The 27160-nt window shown below is 32.6% G+C and overlaps 1 protein-coding gene across 1 annotated transcript in view; it reads left to right on the forward strand.

Moving 5' to 3' along the window:
* The first annotated feature begins 3728 nt into the window (after nucleotides 1-3728).
* The window catches only part of LOC143638570 (sodium/hydrogen exchanger 2-like), a 90763-nt gene continuing 67331 nt past the window's right edge, over nucleotides 3729-27160 (forward strand). Inside the window, exons 1-4 of the mRNA XM_077106454.1 lie at nucleotides 3729-3766; nucleotides 8276-8349; nucleotides 11379-11842; nucleotides 12365-12615. Coding sequence (XP_076962569.1) covers nucleotides 3729-3766; nucleotides 8276-8349; nucleotides 11379-11842; nucleotides 12365-12615 — 827 coding nt within the window. The remainder of the gene's footprint in view (nucleotides 3767-8275; nucleotides 8350-11378; nucleotides 11843-12364; nucleotides 12616-27160) is intronic.

Raw genomic sequence — 27160 nt, forward strand, 5'->3', positions numbered from 1 at the left:
TGTAAATGCAAAAACCAATATTATGTATATATAATTACTAGCAAAAGCTTTAAGAAAAATTATTGTCAAATTGGATAATAGCACCCTAGAAAGTTTCTGCACAACAAAGGAAAATATCAACTGAATGAAGAGATGATGTGCAGAGTGGGAGAAAATCTCTTTGTGTTCCCTGGTGAAGGGATTAAAATCCAGAATATATGAAGAATATATGAATATATAAATATATGAAGGACTCACCAATCAAAAGACATAAGCTAGCAGACTGGATTAAAAGAAAAAGACCCAACAATATGCTGCTTCTAGGAGACTCATCTGATAGGAAAAGACAGATTGAAGGTGAAAGGTTGGGAAAAATCATACCACTCACATGGACTGAGGAAGCAAGCAGGGGTTTTCATCTTCATATCTAATAAAGTAGACTTCAAGCCAAAGTTAATCAAAAGGGATAAAGATGGACATTACGTACTACTCAAGGGAACCATACACCAACAAGACATAATAATTATAAATATATATGCCGCAAACAATGGTGCAGCCATGTTTGTCAAACAAATTCTTCTCATGTTCAAGAGTCATATTGACCACAACACAATAATCTTGGGTGATTTTAATAGACCTCTTTCACCACTGGGTAGATCTTCCAAACAAAAGTTGAATAAGGAAATTATAGAGCTCAATAATACAATCAATAACTTAGACTTAACTGACATATATAGAATATTTCAACCTGCATCAAGCGGATACACTTTCTTCTCAGTAGCACATGGGTCCTTCTCTAAAACATACCATGTACTATGCCACAAAGCAATTCTTAGCAAATACAAAAAGAGATACTACCATTCATTTTATCAGATCATAATGGAATGAAATTGGAAATCAATGACAGAATAAAAAAGTAAAATTTCTCCAACACTTGGAGACTAAACAATATGTTACTGAATGAACAATGGGTTGCAGAAGACATCAAAGAAGAGATTAAAAAAATCTTAGAGGTAAATTAGAACATAGATACAACATATCAAAATTTCTGGGACACTATGAAGGCAGTACTAAGAGGAAAGTTCATTGCATGGAGTTCTTTTCTTAAAAGAAGAAAAATTCAACAAATAAATGACCTCACATTACATCTCAAAGCCCTAGAAGAAGAAGTACAAATCAGCAGCAAAAGCAGTAGAAGGCAAGAAATAATTAAAATTAGAGCTGAAATCAATGAAATCGAAACAAAAGAAACAATTGAAAAAATTGACAAAACAAAAAGTTGGTTCTTTGAAAAAAAAAATAAAATTGCAAACCCTTAGCTACGCTAAAGAAGAGAAGGAGAGAGAGGAGAAAGAGAACTCAAATTACCAGTATATGTGATGAAAAAGGTAATATTACAACAGACACTACAAAAATACAAAAGATAATTAGAAATTATTTTGAAAACTTATACCCCAATAAAATAGAAGACATTGAAGGCATCAACAAATTTCTTAAGTCATACTATTTGCCCAGATTGAATCAGGAAGATATACACAATTTAAACAGACCAATATCAAGTGATGAAATAGAAGATGTCATCAGAAGCTTACCAAAAAAGAAAAGCACAGGACCGGATAGCTACATAGCTGAGTTCTATAAGACCTTTAAAGAAGAACTAAAACAAATACTCTTCAATTTATTTCAGGAAATAGAAAAAGATGCAGCACTTCCAAACTCATTATATGAGCCAATATCACACTGATCCCCAAATCAGGCAAAGACACATCAAAGATAGACAACTTTAGACCAATATCTCTAATGAACATAGATGCAAAAATTCTCAATAAAATTCTGGCAAATCAAATAAAAAAACATATCAAAATGAATGTGCAGCATGATCAAGTAGGATTCATCCCAGGAACGCAAGGTTGATTCAACATATGGAAATCAATAAATGTAATTCATCCCATCAATAGACTCAAAGATAAAAATCATATGATTATCTCAATAGATGCAGAAAAAGCATTTGACAAAATACAGCATCCCTTCATGTTCAAAACACTAGAAAAACTAGGGATAACAGGAACATATCTCAACATTGTAAAGGCTATCTATCCTAAGCCTCAGGCCAACATCATTCTAAGTGGAGAAAAATTAAAGGTATTCCCTCTAAAAACTGGAACAAGACAGGGATGCCCTCTTTTACCACTTCTATTCAACATAGTTCTTGAAATACTGTCCAGAGCAATTAGACAGACAAAAGAAATTAAAGGAATATGTATAGGAAAAGAAGAAGTTAAATTAGCACTATTTGCTGAAGGTATGATTCTATATCTAGAAGACCCTAAAAGGTCCACCAGAAAAAAGTGACAAATCCTCTGAGAAAGAAGTGAGGAAAACTACCCCATTTACAATAAGCTAAAATAATAACATTTGGGAATCAACTTAGTGAAAGAGGTGAAAGATCTATACAATGAAAACTACAGAAACCTAAAGATAGAAATCAAAGAAGACCTTAGAAGATGGAAAGATCTACCTTGCTCTTGGATAGGCAGAATTAATATTATCAAAATGACCACACAACCAAAAGCACTATACAGATTTAATGCAATTCCAATTAAAATCCCAATGACATTCCTCATAGACATAGAAAAAGCAATCATGAAATTCATCTGGAAAAATAAAGGGACCCAGAATAGCTAAAGCAATCCAGAGCAAGAGTGAAGCAGGTGGTATCACTATACCAGATCTTAAACTATACTACAGAGCAATAGTAACAAAACCAGCATGGTATTAGCACCAAAATAGACTGGTAGACCAATGGTACAGAATAGAGGACACAGAGACTAACCCACAAAATTACAATTATCTCATACTAGACAAAGGTGCCAAAAACATGCATTGGAGAAAAGATAGCATCTCCATCAAATGCTGCTAGAAAAAGTGGAAACCCATATGCAACAAAATGAAATTAAATCCCTATCTCTCACCATGCACAAAACTCAAATCAAAGTGGATCAAGGACCTGGAAATTAAACCAGAGACTCTGCATCTAATAGAAGAAAAAGTAGGCCCTAATCTTCATCATATGGGATTAGTCCCCAACTTCCTTAATAAGGCTCCTATAGTGCAAGAATTAAAACCAAGAATCAACAAATGAGATGGATTCAAACTAAAAAGTTTCATCTCAGCAAAAGAAACAATCTGTGAGGTGAACAGAGAGCCTATATCTTAGGAGCAAATTTTTACCCCTCACACATCAGATAGAGCACTATCTCTAGGGTATATAAAGAACTCAAAAAGCTAAGCACCAAGGGCTAGGGTGGTGGCTCAGTGGTACAGCACTTTCCTGGCATGAGTGAGGCACTGGGTTTGATTTTCAGCACCACATATAAATAAATAAAATAGAAGTCAATTGACAACTAAAATAACTTAAAAAAAACTAAGCACCAAAAAACCCAAATAATCCAATCAATAAATGGGCTACGGACCTGAACAGACACTTCTCAGAAGAGGATATACAATCAGTCAGCAAATAAATGAAAAAAATGTTCATCATCTCTAGCAATTAGAGAAATGTAAATCAAAACTTCTGTAAGATATCATCTCACTCCAGTCAAAATGGCAGTCATTATGAAGACAAACAACAATAAGTGTTGGTGAGGATGTGGGGGAAAAAGGTACACTCACTCATACATTGCTGGTGGGACTGCAAATTGGTGCAGCCAATATGGAAAGCAATAAGGAGTTTCCTTGGAAATCTCGGAATGGTACCACCATTTGACCCAGCTTTTCCTCTCCTCGGTCTATACCCAAAGGACTTAAAATCAGCATACTACAGGGACACAGCCACATCAATGTTTATAGCAGCACAATTCACAATAGCTAAACTGTGGAACCAACCTAGATGCCCTTCAGTAGATGAATGGATAAAAAAATGTGGCATATATACCCAATGAAATTTTACTCAGCAATAAGAGAGAATAAAATCATGGCATTTGCAGGTAAATGGATAAAGCTGGAGAATATAATGTTAAGTGAAATTAGCCATTCCCAAAAAATAAATGCTGAATGTTTTCTCTGATATAAGGAGGCTGATTCATAATGGGGTAGGGAGGGAGAGCATGGGAGAAATACATAAACTCTAGATAGGGCAGAGGGGTGGGAGGGAGAGGGTCAGGGCAGGGTGTTATTAAGGATGGTGGAATGTGATAGACATCATTATTGAAGGTACATGTATGAAGACATGAATTTGTGTCAACATACTTTATATATAACCAGAGATATGAAAAATGTGCTGTATATGTGTAATAAGAATTGTAATGCATTCCACTGTCATTTATTTTTTTAACTCAATAAAAAATTAAAAGATAATTGCAAAAAAATAGAAAATAGTATGGAAGTTCTTAAAAATTAAAAGTAGAACAAATCTGTGATCTGACTATATGACACCGTGGTATATATCTAAAGGAAATGAAGTAGGCATACAAAAGAGATACTTGCATGCCTGTATTTATCGCCACAGTACTCACAATAGTCAAGGTATGAAATCAGCAATCAGTGCACACAGACAGTGGATAAAGAAAATATGGTATATATACACAATAGTGCTTCGCTCATCAGAAAAATGAAACTCTGTTATTTGTTGGAAACTGGATCTAAGTGGAAGTCTCATGTTTAGCAAAGTAAGCCAGACACAGAAATCACATGGTTTCTTTCACATGTAGAAAATAAAATCAAAACAAAACAAAAAGATGAACTGAAAGTAGATGAAGGATTATTAAAGGTTGGAAGGGTGCTTGAAGGTGAGGACAAAAGGAGGAGAGGAAGACAGTATAGAAGAAAAGATGGTGGAAATGATCAAAACTCAATACGCGCACATATGGAAATGGCACAGTAAAACCCATTATTTGGTACAAATAATGTGTTAATTATAATTATATCAAAAGAAAATGTGATATGTATGTACAATGGAATATTATTTTTCATCAAATTATATCATTTGTCATTACATGGGTGCCTCCAGAAGACACTATGCTAAATAAAATAATTTTGTAACAAAGCCCAAATATTTCATTATATTACTTCTAAGTGGTATTTAAAGTAGATGTAAAAGCAAAAAATTGAATGATGATTCTAGGCATTTGGGCAAGAAGATTATGTTGAGTTGTTGCTCAACAGGTATGTGTCAGTTATGTAAGATTATAGAGATCTGCTCTACAATGTATGACATAAAATTAACAATATGATATTGTTCTCTAATAAGTATCTTAATACAGTGCTTTCCATGTTAATTGTTGTCACCATGCTCGAGCACACACACACACAAATGCAAACACATACACAAATATAAACACCCACATCCAAAGAATATAACAAAAATTTTCAAAGTGATGGGTAATCTCAGTACCTTGATTGTGGTGATGTTATCATGGTTATACACATATATGCATACTCATCAAAATACATACATTAAGTGTGTGCAATTTTGTCATATAAATTTTATTTCAATAAAGCATAAAAATTGTAAAAATGAAATAATGCAAGCATACACATTATATTCAACAATGTTCATAGCATCCTTTTAAAGAATCACCCCAAACTAGGAACAACTGAAATATCCATCATTTTGAGAATGTAAGAACAAATTGTTGCATATGTCCATAATGGAATCCATCTCAGCCATAAAGGATCAAACTAGTGGTACACGTAAAAATATGGATAATTTCTATAGGTAGTGTGCTGAATAAAAGAAGCTAGACACAAAGGAGTGCATACTGTATGATTCAATTTATATGAAGTTCATGAATTGGAAAAAACAATCTATGTTGCACACAATCAAAACAGTAGTTGCCTGGGGGTTAGTGAGGAATAGTTTAAAAGAAGTATGAGAGAAAGGTTCTATATTTACTTTTAGGTGGTAGCTAATAAAGGTTCATATTAATTGTCAAAAACTCATCAAACTGAGCAATGTAAGACAATATATTCATTAAATGTAAGTTATACAGCTATAAAAACAAGGAATGGAAAGATATTTTTTCTAATCATGCATGGATGACTTTCCACAGATCCTAAAAGGATAACATTATATGATTCTGGCATAAAAGGCTAGACCTAGATAAAAAGGTACATAAATATTGAATATTCCATGCCTGATGTGATTACTCCAGAATTTGGTCTAATGGAAACTTAGAATATAATTACTTAGAATAGTGGTCAGTTTCAAATTAGCGGTCTGTTCTAAAACTAAAGTGAATAGCTCAATGTTCGGTATGGGTTGATGGTAAGTGAAATTGCAAATTGAAAAGTTTATAGAGAATATAATACTAAGTTCTTAGGTTTGGAAAAAATGTCTCACTTTTAAAAACTAAACTACTTTTCAATAAAGACTTCCTGTGGACAAATCAAAACCATATGCATGGGTGAGTCTTTGTCTCCAAATTTTCCCCTCTTTGATGAAAAATGGGTCATTGATTTATCATTAGCTGTTAGGCTGGATGGTATTTAGGCAGCTAAGAAAAAATTGGGTCATTGATTTATGTAATAGCCTAAGGCTCCCATATTTTAATTACCCATGTTCTCTGTGAATAGTCAAACATGTTGTTAACACTAAGGCATTTATTTTATGAAATATTTATTTACTTACTTTGGATATTTCTCCCTTCCTCCTTTTTTCCTTCCATCCTTTTTTCTTTCCTCTTTTCTACCCTCCTCTTCCTTATCTCTCTGTATCTTTAGATTTCTTGATGAAGGTAAATTTTATGTTTATTAAAAATAAAAAAATTGGAAAATACTTCCCCATATTTACCATGTAATTTAGCAGTGTTCTGATCATGCAGAAAATAAGAAAGCATAAATTTCCTGGTATCACATATATTTATATTGTCATAATGCTCAAAGCACACACATAACTTTCAGGAATTACAGTAAAATAAAATATCCATCACAAATTCCTGCGTTTTTTTTTCATTGAGTACCTCCAGAAAGCATTGCTTTATTTCAAATATCCTTACATTAAGCAAAACATTCGGTTTAAATTTAGAAGCTAAAGATACAGTTATAGTAATGTAAAATAAATACAAATATTTAGTACAAGGTGGAATAGTAGTAAGCAAAATCCGTTATCTCTGTTATCATGCCATAGTACATAAGCGTATGCATGTATGTGTCTGGATATGTTAATTAGCTTGATTATGGAAATCATTTCACAATGTATAAATATCAAAACATCATGTAGTATATACCTTGAATATATATGATTTTTATTTTTCAGCTAAACCTCAATAAATCTGGGAAAAATGGAAAGGTCATGATAATACAGATTTTCAACTATTCAAGAGGTCAGCCTCACTGATTAAATATCACTAAGTTTTATATTCATGAAACCAGCTCATGTTGGTCATAATGAAAACTGAATAATTTGACAAGGAAATTAAAGGAGCATAATTCCCATGAGTTGAAAGTGGGAGCACAAATTTCTTGGCTTTGAAATCTCTGTCAAAAGACATCACATGGATTACAGGAATTATAGTAAAATAATATTGTTTGCCCTGTTCTTAATTACATTGCCATATACTCAGAATAAAGAAAATTATTTTTCCTAGAATTTTTAGGAGCAGCTGATTAATGTTTTTCAATCCTTCCACTCTCTCTGTTAAAGCAAACTAAGCCTCTTTTAGGGTTTTCCTGCCCAAAGCATGCTAGTTAGGTTTCTTGTGTGCAGACACCTTGATAGACCTCAAGAGGTATAGGAGTTCCACTTGAATACTTTTTACAGATCTACAGGGAATAAAGAAATCTCATGGTAAGAAAATAAATTTTTAAGTGGCCAGAATCTAGTTTTCAGGGGTTTTCCTTAGTTGAGAGTTAGGACTGAGGTTAAAATTTTTTTCCATGTCAATCAATCATTTCCCCCAGCACCCTCCCTTTGCAGGCTCCTGGCTCTAATCTCATTCCAGGGTATTGCAACCTATCATTTATCTGCAGGGACTCCAGGGAGCTGCTGGAGTTTTCACTTATCTACTAAGTGCTAGGCAGTGGGTCTAAGGGTTAGAGACAGCAAACCACATTTGAGAGGAGGAGAGGCTGGAGATAATATTAAACTGCTTTAGCAAGCATAGCTCGCAGAGCTGTTGATGGCCTGTGGGCTAGGGCTCTTGCATCTGCTGCTGGGGCAGCTCTGCTCCCAGCTTCTAGGAACCTTTGGGAATAGTATGCAGCACCACCTGGACCCACAGACAGACAATGGCAGCTGGGAGCCAGAAGAAACACAGGATAATGACTCAGTGGTGTCGGCTCACACACTCCTGTTCTCCCTGGATTACCAGCATGTGCAGGTCCCTTTTGAGATCACACTTTGGATTATGTTAGCCTCTCTGGCAAAGATAGGTAAGTGAAGGACTGCCTAAGGCTCTCCCATAAAGTTTTCTGATAGGAACTCTTTGGGCTTTTCTGGATGGTAAGAAAGGTGCTCTTTGCTTGAAGTACTGGAGAAAGCAAGCTGGAACATTTGCCTCCTGCTGTCTTCCAGAATGATCTTTTATTTATAGATAAATCACCACTTGAAAGTGATTATATCCAGATTATGGTGGTGGTCTCCAAGCTGAAGGGGGGAATAAGCCCAGCCTGGTATAGAATGAAAAGGGTTGCAGTTGTTCAAGGGATATGTGGAGAAGGTATAACACTAAAAGAAGAACAGGTGAATGTTATTAGTTTGATTCTAGACACTAACTGGCCTCAGTCTTTATGTATCCCCCCCCCCATAGGAAGCTTGTTATATTTTCCAGGTAGATTATCTCCTCCTTTAAAAAAGAATTTCCTTTTTACTCCCATTTAGCATTTTAGGGGGTGATCACAAAAGAGAAGCCTAGCAAATAGAACAGAAGATTTTTTAACATATTTAAACTATAGGAACACCCTGAATTACTAGTATTATAAACTTCCTAAGTGGAGTTCAGTTATTTCTTTTATGTTCGTTTATAATATATCTGGCTTTTACCTTGGTGATGTTAAAATTATGAGCCCTTTAAAAGTTCAAAGTGTTTATTATTAACTATTACTTTTTTATAGGCTCAGAACCAAAAACAATGCCAGGCAAATATGGCGTCCTACAGAATTTTGTTATTTTAAAATGAGTTTATTAGTTCCCAAATAAATCATGTTTAGCATTACAATGTTTAAATTACTTTATAAACACAGTTTCGGTATTAACAAAATATATTGACTGATTATGATACATACAAGATCCAAAGACTCATAGCATGATAGATTGCCCAAGCTAGGAAAAACCTTAGAAGTCATTCTTATCCCAGCCCCATTTTTTCATCCATTCTCTTTTATAGATAGTATATCTGAAGGCTAGAGAGAAAAGATAATTTACCATGTTTGTGGAGCAGAAATAGAATGCTCATCTGCTGCCTTCTTGATCAGAAATACTCATTATCTTGGGTGACAATAATTTTCATATGTGTATAGTTAAGGTCTTTTATATTTTATATTTTGCAGTACTAGATATACTGATAGCAAAAACATATAAGTAAATATTAATGTGAGGACAAGAGGGCAAATGTTACTACCTAAAACTGAATGTCTGACTCTGGGGGGTCCAATGAATCAGGTCTCATCCTTTGCCCCCCCCAAATCAAATGGATAAACTAATAGTGAAAAGTAGGAAAGGAACTTCAATCAGTATAGCTATATCAGGATGGTAAAGTGAGATTAAGGATTTTATGTAAGTTTTCATGTAAGTAAACATATGGCAAAATTATTTTTCTGCAATGGTGCAATACAATCCTATTCAAACAACTGTAGATGGGTTACATAACAGAGAACTAGGAGCTGATTTTTCTAAAAGCACTGACTTGTCATTTGGGACTGCAAATGCCCAGTGGGCAGCTAAAAGCAGAATAATGCTTGACCTTTCTGCCTTCATTTTGTACCTGTCTTCAGATTCCTGATGGGCTCTGCACATAGGCATGATAATCATTTAAACAGGACTCATCTAAACATTGGTAATACATGGTTTATCAGCCCTAAGTTTACCTATCCTACTTCATCCCTTTTAAAGATTGAGGAATACTTACATGAACTTTAGCTTTAAATAGAAGTAGAATTGAATCAGGTGGAGATGAAAGATATGTATAATTAAGCAGTCTTGGATAAACTGTGGTCTGATTATTATAGTTCTGTGAGGTTGCTCTGATGAAGTACTTATTATCTGAGGTGGCAATCTCCATTTGATTCTCATAATGTTTACCTATGAGACATGTGATCCTGGATGAGGGAAATTTGGCTCCCATGAGACGATTGCTCTTGCTTAGGGGTGCAGTCTCATCATGTGGTGAGCTATTTGCAAGGTTGTGATCTTCTTAGAAGATGTAGGGCAATGACTGAAGACTTCTAGGTGCCAATACAGGAGATCTGCAAAGCTGACAGTGGAATGTGCCTGCAAATCTTGAAAATACCTTTTACCTTGGTATCCTCAATCTTAAAAGGGGTTGAAGTAGGATAGGTAAACTTAGGGCTGATAAACCATGTATTACCAATGTTTAGATGAGCCCTCTTTAAATGATTAACATGACTATGTGCAGAGCCCATCAGGAATCTGAAGACAGGTACAAAATGAAGGCAGAATTGTCAAGCATTATTCTGCTTTTAGCTGCCCACTGGGCATTTGCAGTCCCAAATGACAAGTCAGTGCTTTTAGAAAAATCAGCTCCTAGTTCTCTGTTATGTAACCCATCTACAGTTGTTTGAATAGGATTGTATTGCACCATTGCAGAAAAATAATTTTGGCATAAGTTTAGTAAGAAAATATAAACAAAAACCTCCATTGTTAGCATTAATTAATTAATTCAGCAAATATTTTCTGAGCATATTTTATGTGTGGGTCCATGGGCTGTAGAACTAAGACTTCATTTTTACTCTTAGGAACTTTCAAATTATTTCAATATAAAGAAGAAACAAAATCATTCTGTAGAGGAAAACAGCATGGCATAATGGAAATAACAAATTACTTTTAATCAATTAATAAATTCTTAAAATTATGGTTCTCAACTATATATAATTTGATGTATATCACTGTGATTGTAAGAATAGAAGAACATATCTAGCTGGTAACACGTTTTGTGTGTATTTTAAAATATGCATCTACATTTGAAAATGATCTGGTAGACATATGAATTATTGTCCTCTTTTTAACTGTGAATGCCATTATTCTACTAGCAAATATTTTTCTTTATAGAGACAAATGTCGTTGTCCATGCATCTGCACCTTTTAGACATTATTAAAATGAAAAATGTGAAATGACTAAGAAGCTATTTTCCTGAAATCATGAGGCTTGACTAGAAGGATGTTGGACATATGGGGGTGATTGATAATGATGTTGTAATACTCGTATCTTTTCTCTCTTTTCCAGGATTTCACGTCTATAATAAAATGCCCACTGTTGTACCGGAAAGCTGCCTCTTGATATTCGTAGGTCTCATCATGGGAGGACTAATTTATAGTTTAAATGATCAATCCCCACCAATAATGGACAGTGACATATTTTTTCTGTACTTACTCCCACCAATAGTCCTTGAGGCAGGGTATTTTATGCCCAGTCGGCCCTTTTTTGAGAACATAGGAACCATTCTCTTGTATGCTGTAGTTGGAACCATGTGGAATGCATTTGGAATTGGTCTTTCTCTCTATGGCCTATGTCAGGTGAAGTACTTCAACCTTCAAGATGTGTCATTGCTTCATAATCTTTGGTTTGGTAGTTTGATTGCTGCTGTAGATCCTGTAGCTGTTCTCTCTGTATTTGAAGAAATACACGTGAATGAGAAACTTCATATTTTGGTATTTGGAGAATCCCTCCTAAATGATGCTGTTACTGTTGTAAGTATTTTAGGCATGGAATTTCTGGGCAATGAATTAAGTTCCCTTAAGATCACCCCTGATATTTAGAATTAAGTCCTAATTTAGGCCATAATTGAGAAAGTTAATTCTAGAAGTAAGTCTATAAATTTAAAGAATATGCTTTAAAAGTCACAAATATGCTTTAGAAAGTGACAAGACTTCCTTGACCCTGTATTTATCTTCTATTAGTTTACTAGTTGAAAAGTGAGGTAAATCTTCTGGAGGCCATGATCTTTTTAGTCATGCCAACTAAGAAAATCTTAGCCATGAAAGCTGTCTTCACAGCACATCAGAAAAATTTCAAACATAATCATGTATAGTTGGATGGTGATCTGTGATCTGTAGAAATATTGATATGGGTAAGCCTGCTAATGACTTATGTTCAGTGGCATTAGGAGTTATAGAACTTCAAAGTTGAGTAACTTACAAGTTAGAAGGGCAGATAGGGTAGAATTTGGGATTTTTTAAATTGATACATTTGCTGTAATCTTTCTTATGCAGGTACTATATAAGCTGTTCAAGTCTTTCAATGAAATGCCATCTATCAAACTCGTGGATATTTTGGCTGCAATGGGAAAATTCTTTTTGGTTGGAATAGGAGGAGTTTTCATTGGGTTCCTGTTTGGAATGTTTGCTGCCTTTACCACACGTTTTACGAAGACCATCCGGGTCATTGAACCCCTTTTTGTCTTTTTATATAGTTATCTCTCCTACCTGACAGCAGAAATGTTCCATCTCTCAGGGATTGTGGCGTAAGTATCTGGATAAGACTTGATCCGTCTGTCTGTCTGCCTATGTATCTATCTACCTATATTTTTAGGGATTGAGTCTCATTTTATACCAGAAATCGAGAAAATTCCATTTCCTAGATATGGGAACAGGATGCTCCCTTTATTCTCTTCCTGATACCTCTAATAGAGTCACTTAGTCACAGTACTCTAAGTTTATTTTGGGACCAAGTTTATGGGCTCCTTCTAGAGGTTAAATTGCTACACCTCAACTACTTTACCTATATTGAAGTAGTTGGCTGGAAAACCAAAATGAATCCCTTGTTTTATGGATATGGAGTTCCCTGAGCCAATTCTCTATCTTTGAAGGGGTGAATCATTTCCCTAATATATTTGATGTGCCTGAGCATAATAGCAGTCCTGGTTGTAGTTAGACAGCATATCGCTTAAGTTTGACATTTACTGTTCTGGCATAGGTGAACTTTCTGCAATAACAAAGAATATTTTTATTACTTCTTTTGTAAACTATACAGTGCATGCTGTTTTTCCATTATCTATCATTGGCACTAACCAGTGATGATAATCCTACATGTTTAATAGTTAACTTGCAAAGGCTGAATGCTCACATCCTAAATTGAACAGTATTAGCATATAAATGCTTTTGCATTAGGGTTTAGATAGACCAACCCATTTAAAATATTAGGAAAAAAAGTAATGAAATACTTAAATAAAATGTTACAGGTTTTCCAGAAGCTTAGATAGAAAAAATTGAAAAGACTGATTTAAATTAATTTCCAAAGAACTAATGCCTCTAGGTTACTCCAGGGTTTAAAAGGATTTGCTGTGAATAATAAGTGTCATGGTAATGTGACTAGAATTAGTTTGTTTTAAATGAAAATATTCTAAATTGAAAGTAAGAATTCTATCATGGACCTGGGCGATTTTACCTTAAATTGTTAAGAGATGTAGTTTGGGCTTTCAATTGTCTTTTGTTTTATTGTCTGCCATTACCCTTTATGAAAGACAGGTAAAAAGAGCTAAGAAATGTGTGGAATTGAATGAAACAATTTAAATTTAATTCTAATTCAGTGCATTGTTCAGAGCTTCTACAATGGTATTTTTAAAGTGGCTTCCTTCTTTTGAGCCACTAGGCTTTCACAAAACTTTGCAATATGAAGATTGTTGGCAGGTTTTAAACAATGTTGCCAAATCTACTTGCTTCCTTTGAAATATCCTGAAGCTTAACTTCCTTAAATGTAGAACCTTTATTTTCAGTTATGATTACAAGTATCCTTTGGGGCTATGATCTTATAATCTTTTTTTATTTTGACTGAAAAAGATAATGGAAAAAAGATCTATCCTTAATTTCTTTGGAGATAGGTTTATAAAATCCATTTAAATGATTTAAATTTTTATTTAGATATTTTAACATAGGACTTTAGGTGAATTTTTATTTAAAAGTTGTATTAATACCCTTTTTAAAAATAAGCTAATTGTGTTTATATATTAATCTCTGTATTTACTGTAATTACTTTGAATGTAGTCGAACAAGAACAGCACAAACATGATTTAAAATATTTAAGAAAATGCTTTTCTTAGACATTATTTTTTATTATTAATTTCAAATTATTAATTTGAAAATTAGTTAGGCTGAACATACTGTATTAAGAAATTGAGCACTGATGCATTGGTCACCTACAGACCATAGCATATAGATGATGATGAACAAACAATTAAATACAATAATAATAATGCATAATTTAGATTGAATAATTTAAGTAACAGTCAATTCATAGATTTAAAAATAAAATATATTTCAAAAATTAAAATTTCATCTTTTTATGTGTTGGAAACAGAAAAGCTTCTCCTAAACTTCCTGAGCTTTAGTTCCTTCATCTGTTAAATGTGGATGATAATATCTATTTTACAGTATGATTGCAATAAATATAGTATATTAACTGAGTGCTATTTAAATATAAAAAAAAATCTTTGTCATTGTTATTTGTTGATTGGATTACTGTGTTAAGCATGCAGCAATCATAGATATAATGTTGCTTTGGGGAAGATTTCTCTTCCTTCTATTTTATTCCACTGTCCAATAATTTGGAAAAGAGGCATGAAAACACCTGCACTCGTTCAAGAATTGATTGCTTTTTCAGAAATGAGTTGCATAAGAATCAGTTCCTACTTAAAAGATTATTAGTTCTCAGAATGTTCAATAACATCATTGATTTTTGTGTGAATATGTTGAGGGTGGAAGAAAGGAAGAAAGCATAATGCATGAAAAGTAATTAAAAGTCAAGTAGGAGATTTGTGAGGTTGAGCACTGTTTTTAGCCCAAGACTATAAAGTATCCATTCTTAATGAAGGCTGCTTTTAACAGTAGTATATTGCATCCATTTGGAACTAATTTTGTTCCTTTTCAATAATGCATTACTTCTGGAGTCAATAAGTCCACAGTTACTGATATTTCAAACATAAATTTTATTATAACAAGTTACCTTCTACTTAGGACTTTCTCTGATAAAAACTCTACCCATCAGTGCTATTAATTGCTATATTTAAATTTTATGCTAAAATTTTGTGGTTTTATTACAATAAAAATTATATTGTTGAATATATACATCTGTTTATATTAGTACTTTTTTGAGATTAACATCAAGCTTGGATTTTCATTTAGAAACTTTAAAATATGCTTTTTATCACCATTATATTTTTGTTACCTTTTTGAAAGCTTGGCAAAAAATATGAATTTGCTTTCCCAGGTTTCAAATAGGTCTGTATTTTGTTTAGAAAACTGCTACTTTGCTATTGTTGCCTAATAGTGAAGGTAGGAGAACAATGTTTGTTAATTAAGTGTGGTTGGGTCAAACAACCACTTCTGTCTAACATTGTTTTTGAGACTCTCAGAAGATAGTTGGCATTGTTATTTAAATGTTGGGTTGACACTTCTTCTTGTCTGGTATCATTTCTATTCATAGTGCTTAAATGCATTCTACTCTCATGTATAACTAATTAAAATAAATAAAAAATTAATAAAAAACCTTAAAAACTATAATTAATGCAGTATACTATTCATTGGCTCTGCAAATAATATTATATAAAAATTATAGTACAGAAAGCAGCAGGCAAATTTCTCATATTGTTTTCTCATAAGCATCTATAGATAAATGATTATTGTGTCTAAATAAAATTACTTTTTGTAATAATCTTATAATTTCTATTCATGAATCTTAAAAAATTATATTAAAATTAAAATTGAATTTGTAATTGTAGCTAAAATACTCAAAATTAATTCCTTTTTAAAAATTTTGTGGCTCTGAGGATGGATTCCAAGGACTTTATACATGTTAAGTAAGTACTCTACCACTGAGCTACACCAGTAACCCAAAAGGGTGCTCTTTTTATATTCTTATTTTCTTCTTCTGACCAAAAGAAAAAAATGCATAAGTTATGGAAGAAAGAGGATCCAATAGAACGTTAGAATTCAGAACGATGTTTTGTATAGTGACAAGCAGTATTATTGTAAGATCACAAATACACTTTGAAGTTAGTATTGTTCATTTAAAGTGAACTACAAAATCAAAGCACTGAATTTAAGAATATTCAATCTTAGGTCTCCACATTTATGATGAGTTTTAACTAAATTGGTTGGTAAATTGCATAATTCATCTGTATTACTATATGATAATATTTTATCCAAGAAAGTTATACAAAGCAGTATAAAACAGCCTATATAATGTCATTTCAATAATTTATCATGACATTGCTTAGCTTTCTACCTGTGTGAATCTACTAGATGTTCTACTTTCTTAGCTGAAATGGTGGAATGCTATGTGTCTGTGGAGCTAAGAGCTCTTTCACTTTTGGAAGGAATTTGTCTTCTATCCCACCAACATATAGATGTCTTTACCTGGCAACTGTTACCACCATTACCTGAAGCTTCCAGATAAGTACTTTCTATACTAGTTTCAAAACTTAAATACTAAGCTTAAATTTAAGTTAAGTCGTTGTTCAAAATAAATGAAATCAGAAATTTTAGCTATAGCATATATTTCATTTTAATGATAGGCATAGGAAGTTTGAGTGTATTTCTTAAAGATATCAAGAGAATTATAGAATATGAAATATTTTTGTTTCCTTTGAAATTGATGAAACCTATCCATCTTACAGTCCTTTGTCCTAGCTGAAAGGATACTTGTATACTTAATCAATGAACAAACAGGTAGTCTGTCCCTGCTCCCTGGATACAACTGTTCTTCCTCCCCAATTCCCCTTTTTAATTCAAATTTTCCAAGATTAGAATAGACTCTGCTGGATGAGTCTTCAGGAAAGTTTCTGTGGTTCATCTAACTTGCTCAATTCTGGAATTGCAATGCCAACACAGTTTTCAGGAAGGAATCACTACATTTTACTGAGAATAATACAGGAAATAAGAGCTGTAGCAACTTACATCTTGTGGACCCTCAGTTGTCACTTTTTGAAAGATTATAAAAAAGAGTACATAAATGACTAGGGGAATTTTAGATAAGACATCATGAGACTACTTCTATAAAATGAGTTACTGTGTTAATCATGCCTCAATGAATCATTCACAGCTTGCTCTATAGAAATATATCTAGGAAGTGAGTAGTGACATTCTTAAGAAACCTCTACTTAAGGAAGAAGTTAATGTGAATTTCTTAGAGAACTGTAATGAGTCAATGACAGACATGACCTTTCATTTTGGAATTTAATTACTGAGAAACTCTTTTACTCCTATGGCAAATCAATACTTGAAACTTTAATTAAAATTCAGTGTCTAGGCTTAAAGACTCTTGAAAAATTTCCATCAAGAAAATAATAAAAATTAAGCTTGCACATAAAAAACCAAAACTAATTCTATTATGAGAAGATGTTTATGATTTTTATTTTTTAAAATCTTATTTGTATTCTAGGTCTTCCCCTGTGAATGATCTAGAGTTTGTGCCATGCTGTGACTTTTGCAAAAAGGGATTTTAATAAGCTAATAAAATGTGTTTTAACAGTGTGAAATGCTTAATTTTTATCTAGGTTAGTGATATTTAAATTGTGGCCCATGAACATCTGCTGGTCTATAAACTGTTGGTTACTATAGAAATTGATAATTTTTACAATGTTCAATATTCTGCTAAACACAATAATCAATAGGGATTTGTATTTTGTATGTCTCATTTTTATTCCACTTTTTTCTAGTAATTCTTATTTTTATTAACAGAAACTGACCTTTCATTTCAGATAATTTGAGTCCCTTATCTAGACAAAAATGAGCTTTGTAAATAGTTATTTATCACCTTAATATGGGCAGTTTATTTAGAATATATGAGGCACCATATCAGAAGCTGGTCATACAGAAATGAATAAGGTGGAGACCTGTATGAATGCAGTGGAGAAGAATGGGTGGTAGGTGGTAAATTATAGTGCGGTTGTTAAATCATTAAGTTATGTAGTCAGGCTGATGTAAGTGAAAATCCCTGCTCTTATTCTTATTCAAACTTTAGGTAAGTTACCTAATCTCTCTGATTTGTAAAATGGGCTTAAATAAATGCCTAACTGATGCAGTTGCTCTAAAGATTGAAAGTTAATGTCTATAAAGTGATATGAATCCTGCCTACTATACAGGATGAATATTAGTGAATATTTTTTTGGGAATGAGAATGAGAAGCATCCATATGAGCAACTATGAAACAGGACAGATATTATAAAAGTCATATTATAATTGCAAATGAATTCTGAGTGATGCAGACTTCACAAACATTTAAGGTGCTTGAAGAATGAGTTGAGCAACTAGAATGGTAGAAAGAGACTACTTAAAGTAGAAATGCTTGATTTTATGAAACTATTTTCAAGGTTATAATTTCCTAAAGGAACTCAGTAAATTATGAGTAGTTATTATTTACAAAAATACTTTTCATAAAAACTGCCACTCAAAAAGAATTTGTAATTGTTATAATTCTTGTTGGTCTTAGGTGGTTAGCTCTTCAGTTTTCTTGAAATATATTGCTAAAATGCCATAGGGAAGAAAAGTTCAATAAAAAATTAATGAAAACCTTGTGTGGTGACATATACCTATAATCCCAGGGGCTCAGGTGGCTGATAGGCAAAGGATTCCAAGTTTGAGGCCAGCTTCATCAACTTAGTGAGATCCTTAGATACTTAATGAGCCACAGTCTCAAAATAAAAGAAAAGTAAAAAGGGCCAGGGATGTCGCTCAATGGTTAAGCATTACTTGGTTCAATCCCCCCAACTAAAATGAATGAATGAATGAATAAATAAATAAATAAATAAATAAAATATTTAAGTAAGTCTTCAACTTTCTCAGACTGAGATAAAAAGAATTGTAGAAGTCTTTTAAAAGTGAATTTGTTAGATTAAACACATATATCTTTAAGGTTAGAGCCAATTATTCAAGTGTAATCAAAGGGAAAATATTTAATAGTCATCTTTACTTCCAAATTGATCTTCAATTTGTGTGATACCAAAAGACAAAATAATGTGTCTAGAGGAGATGAAGTTGGTTGATGATGCAAAACCATTTGATGTTTTGCTCCAGTCTAGTTTTTCATTTAATAAAACCAAAGGCAAAACTTCCACATCCAACACTAAAAAAACCTCTAGTTGAAAGGATGTATAGCTTAGTCTGGCACGACTTATTAGCTATGTTTTGGGTTCAAAAGATTTTCTGTTTGGAAGTACAATCACCATTCATAATATTGACATTTTCTCGTTCTAAATAATAGACTTTGGAATGTATCTCATTAATAAATGTAAAATTTTAAGACTTCTCATATCTAATTCATTAGAAAACTGAAGTGTGGCTGAGGACCATGGATTGTTTTGTGTTATAAATAAATTATAATTAGTAGCTGTCTTTGTAGTCAACTGATTTGACTATAATTTATGTACCATTATGCATGTAAGTATGTATTCTTGAGATCAAGTCCCATAAACAATAACTGGATAAGTCTGGAGATACTAGAGTTAAGAGAGTTGAAGAATATTTTCCTATAAATGAAACAACAATTGCACAAAAATTTGTGTTTATGTTTTATGTTTGAAAAAATAGAACATTACACATTATATTTATTATAAATGTGATGAACTTTTTTTTTTTAACTAAGAGCAAAATGTAGGAATTGTAGTATTAGGGTAGTGGTTAAGACCATAGGACTTGAAACTAAACAGATTTTTAAGTCCCATATTTACTATTTATTAGCTATGTGCCCTTGTCGTATCAAATGAGATATAAAGAACTCTTCACAATATCTAACCCTTTATGATAGTTCAATGTGTGCATTATTATTTTCACTTTCATTTTCACCTATAATAATATGTGATACTTGTATTTTCTTCAATGTAATGAACAGATATCTTACTCTTTTCTGTCTCCCAGATTTTCTCTTTATTCTAGACTTTCAATATGCTAAGTCTATCTATAGTGCTGAGAAATACTAAGTAACTAAAAAGAATTTTCATTTTTTAAATATGTTACTTACACATGCTCATTTCAAAATATTCAGAAAATTCAGATTTTAAAACAAATTATTTATATACAAACACAGACAGATAAAATCATAAGTAATATTTTGTTGAAGATCTTTTCATGAATTTTTCCATATATTTATGTAGCATAAAAGAAGCTTGGTGAAAAATCCATTACAAAACAGAAGAGAAGGCTTATCAATTTCAGAGCAGCACATGGCACTGTTCACTTTTTTGGTGCTTTTTTTTTTTTTAGAATTGGTGCATTATAATTATGAACAATAGTGAGATTCGTTGTTATGTATTCATACATACACACAATAGTATGGAAAGGCTTCTAGTACCTTGCCAGGGTGTCCTTTTTCCTGCCCAGGAGGTTATAAGCCACTGGAGAAAATAAGTCAGAAATAATTAGTGAAGAACAAAAGACAAAGAATCAAAATTATAGTTTTAAAGTAGATCACCTGATAGATCCAGCCCACACAGGAGCTGGAGCTGAAAAATTAAAATATGACTCCTGTGGTTTATTTAAGGGGGTACATCAAAAGCAAGAATATGGTTTCAGGGATGGAATTTTGCTTTGTGATGTCTCATAGTCAGCAGGTTGATATGCATCTTGGCAGGTCACACCCATCTTTGAGAGGCTGTGTGGTTGCAGCAGATCACCCTATCTCCAGTGCTCTGTGGGAGGAGGCAGAGCTTGAATAGGGCTCACAATGTGTCTGGGAAATTTCAACTGGAAATTCCCAGACACCAGATTCTCCTATTCACTAGGCTGCCATGCCAATGTAGACCACAAATAGCCCAGGGATGGCTCTTGACACAATAGGGTAATATAATTTGGTCACTTGCATCCCCCAGTACCTCTCCTTTCCTTTCCCTCCTCTTTTCCCTTTCTTAAGGCAGTGGGACCATGAATATATTTGCATAAATTACTGCATCACAGTGACCTTTCCCCAGTTGAGTGGCTTGTCTATGCAAAGACGGATAAGAGTCTCCTGAGCTCCTGAGACTGGTGGCTTTATTTTTTCTCTTCACACTGAAAAACACTTGGTTCATTATAAGTATTTTTATTAGGCGAATTTTATTTGTGGTTGGTACTTTTATTTTTTAACTGGTGAATTGAAGTGCTTATGAATTATCTGGTTTATAAGCAATAATATATATATTATAATTTATAAGCAATAATATATATATATATATATCCAAAAGACTTTTTATCCATAGATTAAAATTTTATTAATATAGAAGCACAGGAATTCCCAGTTCCTTCTTTTTCTTAAACTTGTGCAATGATTTATATGTAAATAATCAATTACTGCATTTATCTTTAATGTGTTGGCATACTGAATATACATTCAGACCATTGTCTGATTTTAGTTGTGTACTGATAATAACCTGGTGCTTTTCCAGGCTATTCCCTTTACATTTCTTATTACTCTTCTTCAAAAACTAATAGCAGAAGTGCAAAATTAGTACAACCTAATAGTTGAAAGGAAACTTATGGAATCATTCAACATAACCCCCTCATTTTTTCATATGAGGAAATGGATGCCCAGAAAGATGTGTAAATGATCACAAATTTATTTTTTTCCATGCAGGAGCATAACAAAGTCATTTCACACATAAGAAAGTCTTTCACTTTTAAAGAGTCTGAGAGTAGAGCAATCCATTATAAAGCCATCTTTTTAAAATTTAGTTGTTGCAAAAATCATGTAATAAAATGTGCCATGTAAGCCATTTTAAACATACAGTTCAGTAGTGTTAAGTATATTCACATTCAGCCATCCTTTCCTTTTTAAATCATCTTTTTGAGTCTAAAAGCCTATGCCATTTTAATTAAAGTCTCAGTTTTTTTGTACTCATGGAATGACAGCTCTAAGATGTAAAGCAGTAAAGAATGGATGAGAGTTGTTAAATTAGTGCCTTATGAAAATATGGAATCCTAGCAAATGCTATGTAAAATTATACTTAAAAGGTAAAAGATAAACTGTTGTAGGAATTATAGAAGATTTGTTAAATAAGGTCATTATTTCTTTTATTTTTCATATACTAAAGAGATAAAATCTTTGCACAGTCCATGTGAATTAATATTTTGTTTAATAAATTTTGCACATTTCCCATGCAAGAGTTAATTTCTGTTTTTTAAAATAAATTTTAACATCATTATGAAACTATCATAAATAAATTTTCCTTAACTTTCCATTATAGAAACCTAAGAAAAACAAGTATTGGCTGGTTATTAATATACAAAGAGGAACATTTTAGGTATAGTTGTTTTAATTAATACTTCAAAGAAGCTTTCCAAAGACATACTCTGATTTTCTCACTTAGCTTCATTTTTTCACTTCTATCATTAGGAATTTATTTGGGCCATAGTATATACAGCCAAATTGATTGGGGTTAACTGAGATTAGAATGGATTTCAGTCAACCATTTTTTAATATTTATTTTTTAGTTGGACACAATACCTTTATTTTATTTATTTATTTTTTATGTGGTGCTGAGGATCAAACCCAGGGCCTCACATGTGCTAGGCAAGTTCTCTACCCCTGAGCCACAACTCCAGACCCAATCATTTTTAAATCTTTCCAAAATACGCTTTATTTCAAACAATAAACACATTTTTGAACTTCTACTATATATTCTCACTTTTGTAGGAGATAAAAAAAAATTAAACAAGTTCTCCTTTCAAAGGTTTTAAAATTTACCTAATGAGGTAAAAACATGATTACCTGGAATTATAGGTTGACAACAAAGAAGGATAGGAAATAATGTCTATAACAACTAAGAACATTTAACTACCTTAATGTCTGAACTTGGGAGAGAGTGCATGTGGAGAAGCAGTGGTGGTGGTGGGGGGGCATGGGGAGTACAGTAGTATTAGAAGCCAAATTTGACTTACTCAGGAAAAGGAAAAAGTGGGTAAGTAGAAAAGGTAAAGGGGATGGTTCCCTCAACATTGAAAATCTAGAGGCTGTAGACTTTTCTTCCTGTTCCTCTTGCTTTTCATAACAACTTATTTTAATCTTCAATGTTATTAGATTCTACAGACTTCTAATTCATGTTAGTTATTTTAGACATTTATGGAAATTTGTGACTAGCTATTTATTTAATCCTCCAGTAAGTGTCTAAGAAACACTTTTATTCTTTAATCCTTTGCACTGGTAAGCACTTTCTTATGAATCTCCAATCCCCAGAGTTGTGAACTCCTGTAGGACAGTAATAATACCTTTCCCATTTTCTTTTTTATTCATTAACTCACTTATTATAGATAGTCAAAATATTTATTGAACATATGTTTTATTTATTTATAATTTCATTTATTATTGGTATTATTTGTCTTATTGTGCACTACAGGGAAAAATAGACTGGAAGAATATTTTGGGGACTGGTAGAAAAATTATCTTGTTTCTTGATTAAATGGCTACTATCCCAAGTTATAGTTTTTGGTGTTACATAAAAATGTGCAGAAATACAGCCCCCCCCTTTTAACTATGAAAGCTTGTTGATACATTAGCACTATGTAGTAATGATGAAGTAAATAAAAGGTCTAAACTCATGGTCTAATAAATGGTCTAAAAAGAAAACAAATTCTCAGTTTCTTTAAAATTCTAACTATAACATTTTAAAAAATCAAATTTGTTAGAATTTGATTTTTTTTAATTTTGTGTGGTGCTGGGGATTGAACCCAGGGCCTTGTGCATTTGAGGCAAGAATTTGATTTTTAAGTGGCTTTAATTTAAAAATAATACTAATCTACTTTTAAAAAAATTTACTGAAATAAAATTTTCAAATACCATAGTGGATAAAAAAGGAATAAAAAGAAAAAGGAGCAAACAAATGTCTGAATTTGATGAATAGAATTTCCATGTTATAAATGGCAAATATTGGGTGATAGCAGAGGGGAAAGTAAAGAAATAGGTAGTACAAGAAACCTTGTAAAGTAGATGAGAATTATTGCCAAATTGGAGCATGGGGAGTACAGTAGTATTAGAAGCCGAATTTGACTTACTCAGGCAGACATCATTTGCTTTGAAGGATAACTTTATGACCATACCTGATAATTACTGGTGATTGACAAGGAGACCTTTTTTGATAGGTGTTTCAAATTATGGGTTCTATTTGTAGCTATTATCCAGAAAGGTGAATAGTTACAACTGGATTTTATATCAACTTACCATTGTAATGCATAAAGTTTATTGTGTCAAGGTGAATCATAAGATGTGCAGAATATACAAACTAAAACATACCAGGAAAATTTTGTTTCTAATATTTACCATATATTTTGTTGTGTTAAGCATTTTGATCTTTCTTCTGGGGTGCTTACAGTAACATATTTTTGTTGGAATGCTATTAAGAACTAAAAAAAAAATTGTGGTACCAGGTATTGCACCCAGAGTCACTTAACCATGGAGCCACATCCCCAGCCAGGTTTTTTATTTATTGTTTGTTTGAGACAGGGTCTTGCTAAATTGCTGATTGTTGAACTTGGCGATCCTCCTGCCTCAGCCTCCCAAGATGCTGAGATTACAGGTTTGTGACACCATGCCAGGCAAGAACTTTTTAAAATTTGAAAAATATGAATATCTATTTAGGGAAAATTTTGTCTATTTCAATGAAATGAAATCATACAACACAAAGATGACAAACTCTGGATTCAATCAAAGCTAGGCTCAAATAACTGCTGTGTAAAATGCTAGTTGTTCTATACTGGGCCAGTTAATGTTTTTGCGGTTCATGCATTCTTGTGAGGTTATTGTGAAGATTTAATGTAATAATGTATGAAAAGTAATTGGAATATAATCGGCATTCAAATATTAGCAGTTTCAAGTGTTGGTGATGTGATTTTTTTTCATCAGCTGTTGTTTCCCTGGCTAAAGGAAACAATCAAATAATATTTCTGATCTTTGCTTAATAGATTTTTCTTCTTCACCTCTCTTAATCCTTTTTTTGCGGTAACATTTCTATAAATGAATTAGAAATGACCTAAGATGGGGAACAAAACAGTGGATACTTTATTCATATTTAATCTGGCAACTGAAGGTGTGTGCATGTGTGGTATATCTATACTTAGAAAACAGAGTAGAAAGTGAAATATAACTAATCTTTGAAACAATCTGCAAACATGCAAATTATATTTTGGCTTGATATATGTACTGTTAGGGTGATGTCAGGTCACCTTAAATCATAAAGTGATTGAAAACAGGAATCACACCATGGTGGGAAGGGAACCACACAATACACCACATTTCTCAAGAAGTATTAAACTGATGCAATTGGAAATTGCCTAAGAACATGTGTGAGTATGCAGTCATAGTTCATTTATCATGGCAGTAATATAGTCTTGGTAATATTTTAAATAGTTAACATCTTTAAGACACTCAAAGCTGAAAACAAAGAAATATATTTTACTCAGACATCAGGAAGCATATAGTATTTCAGGAATTTTAGCAGATGATCAATGTTAATCATGCTCCCTGATGATTTTATTATACCATTTACTCAAACAATCAAAAATTGACCTGAGGGGGAATACATTTTTAGATGCTGAACTGTTTTAATTTTTTTCCAGAATAGAAAATGAAAATAAGACCTACATGGTAATAGATAGGAAAACAAGAAATTGAATATAAATATCAAGTCACCAAAAGCTATTTATTAGAAGGTATTGTTTAATAAGAAAAAAAGTGGAAAAAAAGGAAGGGGAGATTTCATCAAAATAGAAGAAAGATCAGTGAGATAGTGGACGAGGATTGAGGGGGAAGGAGAATTGATGGGAAAAGGAAAGTGCAGTGGGATGAATCTGACCTAACTTTCCTATGTACATATATGAATACACTATAGTGAATCTCACCGTCATGCAAATTCACAAGAAATTAATTAAAAAACAAGTATGGGTAAACGGCAGAAAGTTCAATAGAGTAGAGAAAAGGGAACAGTGAGAGGGAGGAGGGGAGGAAAATGGGAAGTACAAGGGACTGAATTAGAGAAATTAAATTTTATGTTTTTATAATAGTCAAATTGAATTCTAATGTTATGTATAGCTAAAAATAATCAATAAAAGATTATTTAACAGTGAAAATAATAAGGACATGTATTCTCTTGGCATTGATTAGCATTTGACAATTCATTTAAAGCTTTTGGTACCTACCTAATTTTAAGTATTTTTATGATATAGGAATTTTAAAATATAAAAATAGATAAAGTTTCACTGGACAAATAAAAATTGTTGTTCATGAGACAAATCTGTGACAGGAACTCAGTTCTCACCTTCAAAATTTGCACATAGAACTACAACTTAAAATAATTCTGTAACAAATTGAAAGCAGATACTTAGCTATCACATTTTAAAAATACTGTTTAATAATTGATTTAGATTATCTACTTTGTAGCTCTGTGGCAGAGTGCTTGCCTAGCATGTGTGAGGCATTGGTTTTGATCCTTAGCAGAGCATAAAAAAATAATCATTTTGGGGGCTGGGGATGTGGCTCAAGCGGTAGCGCGCTCGCCTGGCACGCGGGCGGCCCGGGGTTCGATCCTCAGTACCACAGACAAAGATGTTATGTCCGCCGAAAAAACTAAAAAATAAATATTAAAAAATTATCTCTCTCTCTCTTTAAAAAAATCATTTAAAAATGATTTTAAAAAGATTATCTATTAGCTGAGATTAAAATGAAAATAGTCAAATTAAAAATATGTGAAAATTATATTTTGAAACATTGTACATCAAAATGAAATCTTTCAGTTTCTGGAAGGAGCCCCAAAATGATAGAGAATAAAGAAGCAACAGTATGTAACAATGGCTAATTAAGCTAACTAGAGAGAAGATACAATTTGACAGATAAAATTATATATATATATATTTCCCTATGTACAAATATATTATATATATACACACACACACACACACACACACACACACACACACACACATATGTAACAATTTGATTTTAAGTATAGGAAATACTTTGAAATAAAGCCTTCAAACATAGATATAATCACCAGAAAGTGTTTCTTTTTGATTTGGTGTGAGGAAAAAGGAAACATCAGAGAAATTTGTTATATT

Source organism: Callospermophilus lateralis, chromosome X (assembly GCF_048772815.1).
Source record: "Callospermophilus lateralis isolate mCalLat2 chromosome X, mCalLat2.hap1, whole genome shotgun sequence".
NCBI lineage: Eukaryota > Metazoa > Chordata > Mammalia > Rodentia > Sciuridae > Callospermophilus > Callospermophilus lateralis.